Below are 7,315 nucleotides of genomic sequence, written 5' to 3'. Positions count from 1 at the left end.
AAAGTTGCAGAATCCTAAAATTTGCTGAATAGCTTTTAACCCTATAAATCAACGCCAATTGGCCATGGCAGAAAGCTTATTAGGATCCATCCAAAGACTGGTACTGAAGATGATGTATCTGTCAGGAATCTGAGTTTTGTATGTGGGCACAGGAACTGGGACCACTGGGCTGTATAGATGAGACTGATATGTGTGATGACTGTGTAAGTGGTGCTTTACTGTAAACAGTATTGAAGTTCTTTATTAGAGTGACCTGTCTGGAACCTGAAGGTGACCGCACTGGAACCGGTATTGGAGCCAGAATATAATCGGAAGATGACTGGACTGGGACTGGTACTGAAACCAGTACCAGTGGGAGATTACATCAGCCCTATGGCAGGTGCAATTTCTCCATTTAGACATGGCTATCAGTGTCATTGCAACAAAAGCCGCATTTGCTGACTTTGACTTGTCTACCACCTTCCTGTTACCTTCCAGAAACATTGCCACTCTCTACATCCAAATTCATTCTGCGGCTTTCGGCTGTAACCACATGGACACTCGGACGGATGTGCAGACTGGTAACATTGGCCACCAACGTGCAGCATCAGCATGTTATATTGTGCACCTATGAATCAGGCTCTATATTTATATAAATGTATGTGTGTGTTTGTGTGCAGATAAGATAGGCCATAGAAATACATTTCCTCTCATCTGATTTTCTTCACATCAGCTTTTTTATGGAATAGATTTCTGTTTTTTTATGCTAACCAGAAACCATTTTTCAAAGCACTGACATGTCTCCTTTGAATTATGAAACATTTATTTAACATTACAAGATTTAGAATGGCTATTGTTGTTAGACTAAGGATGTACGATGAAGATGAATGGATGTACTCCAAAGGCTCGTCTAATCCAAGAATTTAAAATGTATCTTTAATCTAAATCACATTAGAAATATTCACAGAATATCAAAACACAAACATTGGTCCCTTCAAATGGTTACAGCTTTGAAGATCAGGCGCAGACTAACTAATCTGCAGCTTGTTTGAACCACAGGTTTTCAGTTGTTTTTGTTGTGAGACTTGTAAAATGAACAACATACTTAAGAGCAAACCACACATACAGTATAAGTGCATGGGTTTGAGCTATACATTTTAAAACCATAATCCCCCCCCCCAGACATTGCTGATAAACAGATTTACCACAAGCAGCACCTGATATGTTCCAGACCAGTGAAAGGATTACCCCTCTCCCATCCCACTGTACATTTCCCCGACATCACTAGCATACAGATCAGCTCTGGACACTGATTAATGCAGCTTTGAAACTCGCAGAACGGCACAAGTGCACCACTGAGCCAGCAAGCAATGATTCTTAGTACCCGTCCACTCCAGGTGGGTAAACACAGATCTCTACCATTCCCCTCATGAGAGATCCCTGAGAGACTGTGAATCCAATCTCCACCAATGATTCCTTTAGTGTTCACACCCTGTTATTTTTCAGATGTATTAAGATGTTAAGTCCATGACTATCTCTATTAATCACTTGATGGCGAACCTATGACATGCGTGTCACTCGTGATGCGCCGAGGCACTTTGACTGACACGCCTGTTGGTGTGGGGAAAACCTGCACACTTAGAGGCTGACTGTGCTCTGCTCCAATCCCTGCTCCCTGCTTGTTGCATGGAGGCATGGTGTCACCGCTGTCACGAGATCTTTGCAGCAGAGAACCAGTTTTAACCGCCATAAACTGAGGTTGGTCAGTTTCATTACCTCAGGAACGCTACAGGAGGAAAGGAGATCCATGAGGTTCACAGCCCTGTAAGGTGGCCTTCTGATCCCCACATCCTGCACCTGCAGCCCTGAGACCAGGGAGACGAGTTTCACAGCCCTGTGTGATCACCCCAGCCCAGTCCGTCATAAACATCGCAGGAGGACTGCACCACAACAACCAGACACAGTGCTCACGATAAGCAGCATTGGGTGGCTGTCCTGTAAGTGCAATTAATACTAAAATCTGCATTTCTGTCTTTGTGGCTCTCCCTTCTTCTCTCCCACTGTAAAACGCTTGGATGTCTAGTCTGCAGCATTCAGCCCCTCTCCAGCTACTCTAAGCTTTAATTGCCTCCATAGCACCTCTTGCAGTTCCTGCTTCTCACCATCCTCACAGAGCACCATGCCAACCCTCCAAAAAAAATCTCCAAAACACAAACCAAAAAAACCCCCTTATTTTGGACATCATCTTGACTTTAATTTCTTTCTCCTGGCAGGGTTTTTCTTCTGAGGCCTTGTTTCCCTGTCCTACCATTCTGGAGCCTTCAACTCTCTACTGTTCCACAGCACAGACTCGCTGAGCTCTGCCAAGAGTGCTGCAGGTACGTACGCACGCGCCTGCCTACTGCTAGTTACAGAAGGGAGTACATAGTGTAGTGCTTTAAATTATTTTGTCTGTCAGGAGTCTGTCCAACATCACTGTTACAGAGGTAATAAAGCAGTTAATTTAATAGGTTTTTAATTACCTCTGTAACAGTGTTGTTGGACTGACTCCTGGTACAAAATAATATAAGTTAATTTCTTAATTTACCTTGTATATAAAATGCGTTGATTTTTATTTATCTATTGTTGCATCCCTGAGATGGATAATCCAAAACGTAAAAAAGCAAGATTGAATGATAAAGGGAGTGGTAGTAGCAGACCCTTTCAAGATACATGGACAGAGATGTATGGCATTATAGACAGAAAAAAACAGATCATTGTGCATACTATGTAATGAGACAGTAGTAAGCAGAACGTGGAACATAAATAGACATTTTGAAACTAATCATCCCCAGCTCTTGGAAAAAAGTCTGGATGAAAGGAAGGAATACATTTCTAGGCAGTTACACCTCTATAAGAGCCAATAAAATTCCCTCCTTAAATTTGTAAGAGGCTCTCCAAATTTAACATCAGCAAGTTTATGCGTTGCTCACTCCATAGCTCAGCATGGAAAAGCCCTCAATGAAGGAGAATTTATTAAAGAAACTCTTCTAAGATGTGCACCAGTTTTATTTCATGATATGCAAAATAAAGATGCTATAATTAAGCGAATTTCTGAGTTACCAATCAGTAGAAATGTCATCAAAGACAGAATAATGAGATTGAACACAAACATACAGCATCAGTTAAAAGGAGACTTAGATAATTGTAAATATTTTTCGATTTCTCTAGATGAAACTACTGATGTCACATCAAATGCTCGGTTGGCCATTATTGCTAGATATTCAGATGGCCTCACAATGAGAGAAGAGTTGATTAAGTTAGAATCAGTGCCAACAAGTACATCAAGGAAGGAAATATGTAAGGTTGTTATACAAACATTCCATGACCTAAGCATTGATATGTGTAAAGTTGTGTCAGTGACGACAGATGGGGCACCCAATATAGTGGGAAAAGGTGTAGGATTTGTGAAGTTGTTTATGGAAGCTATTGGACATCGACTTGTTCCTTTTCATTGTATATCCATCAGGAGGTGTTGTGTGCCAAAGCAGGATTCACAGAATTAAATGATTTATTGTCAGTTGTAACAAAAATAGTGAATTTCATAGCTGCTCGACCCCTTCACAAGCGAGAATTTTCTGCACTGTTACAGGAAGTTGATTCAACCTACAGTGGACTGCTGATGTTCAATAATGTGAGGTGGCTAAGCCGAGGAAAAGTACTTGAGCGATTTGTGGAGTGCTTTTCAGAAATTAAGCTTTTTCTTGAGAATAAGGATCTTGCAAACTTTCCTCAGCTCAATGATCATAAGTGGGTTTACTCATTGATGTTTTTCACAGATATCTCTGTTCATATGAATGAGCTCAACTTAAAATTACAAGGTTTTGGCAAAAGTATTGATGTTATGTTTGGATACATAAAAGCCTTTCAAAGTAAACTTAAAATCTTTAAGCGAGATATAGAAAGTAAAACGTATAAGTATTTTCCACAAGTAAAAAGTATTTTGAGAATGCCAGCACAACTGTACAAAATGAAATAGAGCCCATGCACATGAAGTACCATGATATTGTGAACTCATTATTTGACCAGTTCAGTGAAAGATTTAATCAATTTAGAAGCCTTGAACAGACCATTAAAATAATTAAGTATCCAGATGTAGTAGTCTAAAGTACTTTAGAATTAAATAGTTTCAAATGGATGAAAATTGATGATTTGGAGATGCAACTTGCTGAATTTCAAGACAGCATCTGGATTCAAGTGTTTGTCGATTTGAGGTCCAAACTTGAGAATCTGGAAAGAAATCGTTTGGAGAATGAAGAAGACTGCCACTACGAACAGGAAATTTGGAGTGCTTGGAACAGATTACCAGACACTTTTAGTGCCTTGAAAAATCTAGGAATGCCTTTACTCACAATTTTTCCCTCAACATACTTTTGTGAGACCTTATTCTCAGCATTAAATAATATTAAAACAAATAAAGAAACAGACTGACAGATGACGTTAGTAGTGCTTGCTTGGCCCTGAAGTGCACAAAATACAACCCTGCAATTGAAGATTTAGCAAATGCAATTCAGCAACAGAAAAGTCACTAAGGTAAATCATTATTTGTTTTTTGCTTTTTGAACTTATAAATATAATAAATATATTAAAAATATAACTCTTTCTACTCATATCTAAAATCAGCTCCTAATATTTTATGAAAATTGTATTATATTCAAACACATACAACTATGCACTTTCATTTTACTTTGGGGCCTCTACTATAGGTACAAACGAATATCTATCACTTACTGTACATAATATTCCAGGTCTAAGATACAGCACAGTCTCAACCCCACTTTTTCCTTCTTACCTAGCGTCGTGTTATTATTAGCTCCCTCCAGGGAAATGTGCTCTCTCCGTGCAGCGGCTACAGAGTGTTCAATCCCTTTTTTGCCCAGTTTTATATTGGTACAGGAGTATGCAAACCATAACACACAGGATGCAGTTTCAGTTTTCGGCCTCCAAACTGCAAGATGGTAAATCTTTTGGTTAGGTTCTGAAAACTACATCTAATATGCAGAGGTTTTCAAACCATCAAAGAAAAAAAAAGAAAAAGAAAACATTGCAAAGTAAGTGGTTGATGTATCAAGCAGTGAAAAGAGTGGAGAATTGGACAAGTTTAGAAGTTGCTCATAGCAACTAATCTGGTTGATAAATTCTACCTCAAAGCTGATTGGTTGCTATGGGCAACTTGTCCACTGGTCCACGTCTCCACTCTTTTTGTGCTAATTTTTTAATGGCTCACAAATTACCCTAACAAAGATAATATAGAAAGGGCTCTGTGTGTGAGAGGTAACACTGCTCCATTCTATTCCCTGCATGACAATGAAACAGTCCAAAATAAACAAAAACAAGACTTTAATGCTTCTGTGTGTGTACGTGTGTTCACGTGTGCAATATACATTGTCAAAGTCAAATAATTGGATATGATCGCTTACAATTATTAGCTGATGATATAGTCGTCTATGGTCGGATGATGTGTTACTAGGACGCTACTTTGCATCGCGCAATCCAATGTGCAGCAATGCGAATCCACAACACACATATACTGACGCACATAACGCACACATATATTTCTATATATATATATATAGATATATATATATATACATATACACATAGACGCTCATATGTATATTCGCATATGTACACGTAGACGCTCATATGCGTATTCACATACATATAGACACATATTTGCTATTTCAATACACAGACGCACATATGCAAACATATACATATAAAATGGTTGCCATACATTATACATAATAATCAGAGTTATTAAAGGTATTTGTTAGCTAATAATTATGATGTGAGATGTACTTAAAAGAGATCTAAGGTTCAGAATACAGTGGACATGTCATGTTTGGTATCATACTAAATCCATGTTTATTTGCAGACATCCGTTTCTATTGGCAAAGAAATCGCATCATGTGTCCACTAGTTATGGATGATAGGGAGTTATTGAATAGAATGTTATTACTAGTATGCAGTGTTGTAGCCAGTATTAACCAGTTCTTCGGTGGGAAGCTACACAATGTCACTGTTGGAAGAATGAGCCATACCCCTGATGACACCGTATGAACTGACCAATGACCAGATTGACCAGAAGCAAGAACCAATGAGAACCTGTCAATTTGTCCCATTGTTAACTCTGAAACCTGTAAGGTATATAGGCTGTGTCCCAATCTCAGTGTACACATCTTCTTGCGACCGCAGACTTCTGGATTGATGACTGTATACTGGGACCAGTGCACACGCATATGTATCGAGCTGTACTATTTTCATTGCTTTTTACGCTAATTGTTAAATCTTACATCGTGTTATCCCTTTTATAAAAATAACTTTTTGTGCTTTGGAACCACATGATTGGACTGGAAAGCAATTCTTTCTTAAGCGACTTGCAGCACTAAATAGTGACTTATAGGAAACAATAACATGTATATATATACATATATATATATTTATATATATAGATGTAGGCGGCACTCCGTGACTTGAAAAAAGTATTACTTAAATTTCACCAACGTTTCAGAGCTCCACAGGCTCTTTTGTCAAGAGCCTGTAGAGCTCTGAAACATTGGTGAAATATAAGTTTTACTATTTTCAAGTCCCGGTGTACCACCTACATTTGTCCTAGGATTGACTGCTTGCCTGTGTATTTAGTTATTTGGGAAGGCACCAGGGCAGCTTTTTGGATATTTGGACTGAGTGCCGCACTCACCAGACTTCAAGGAATGTTCATAAAATATTTAATTTTATTTATGTCATCTTAAACGTACAGCCATCAACGTTTCGGTCCAAGGGTCCAAGGACCATTGTCAAGATGGCAAGGTTTTTACTTTGCTTAGGGTCAGCTACCCCAGCATTGAACTTTACAAGACGTGAGTGTGGACATTATGTGTTTTTTATATATATATATATATATATATATATATATATAGACAGCAACAGATGGTGGCACTCATAGGACTTTAAATAATTTGATAAACAATAGACCTTCAATTCATCTTAATGCTGACGTTTCAATCTATTTGATGAGATTTTCCTCAAGGCTCAACTGCAAAGTACAATAAACACACTATATATAAGAAAAAAACTCACCCATGTGCTCTGTCCAGATGCTGTAGCCGGGAAGAGTGCCATCACCGAGCTGCATCCCATAGCCCACGTGTTCCCACCATGTGTCACTGCTAGTAACCAGGGTAACGAAGCTGCAGCTCAGGAAGCAAGCGGTGCCGGGTGAGATACTGATTCCCAGACGCTGCAGCATGTGTACGTACTTGTACCATGGTCGGCATCTGGAAACCATAGTGGA

The 7,315-nt window shown here is 39.0% G+C and overlaps 1 protein-coding gene across 1 annotated transcript; it reads left to right on the top strand.

Moving 5' to 3' along the window:
• The first annotated feature begins 400 nt into the window (after positions 1–400).
• LOC148520001 (general transcription factor II-I repeat domain-containing protein 2-like) lies at positions 401–3,997 on the top strand. Its single transcript, XM_088475942.1, has 3 exons — positions 401–560; positions 2,959–3,404; positions 3,488–3,997. The coding sequence occupies exons 1-3, from the start codon at positions 401–403 to the stop codon at positions 3,995–3,997; spliced, it is 1,116 nt and encodes a 371-aa protein (XP_088332068.1).
• The last annotated feature ends 3,318 nt before the right edge of the window (positions 3,998–7,315 follow it).

This window comes from Taudactylus pleione, unplaced genomic scaffold (assembly GCF_031769625.1).
Source record: "Taudactylus pleione unplaced genomic scaffold, aTauple2 ptg000179l, whole genome shotgun sequence".
Classification (NCBI taxonomy): Eukaryota; Metazoa; Chordata; class Amphibia; order Anura; family Myobatrachidae; genus Taudactylus; species Taudactylus pleione.
This window is presented reverse-complemented; position numbering and strand designations above follow the sequence as displayed.

Excerpts from the sequence above, each read along its gene's own strand:
- LOC148520001 (XM_088475942.1), top strand. The coding sequence starts at position 401 with ATGGCTATCAGTGTCATTGCAACAAAAGCCGCATTTGCTGACTTTGAC. Across the intron at positions 561-2,958 it reads TCGGACGGATGTGCAGACTG|CTCAGCATGGAAAAGCCCTC; the intron begins GTAACATTGGCC and ends CTCACTCCATAG. Across the intron at positions 3,405-3,487 it reads CAGATGGGGCACCCAATATA|GAGGTGTTGTGTGCCAAAGC; the intron begins GTGGGAAAAGGT and ends TATATCCATCAG.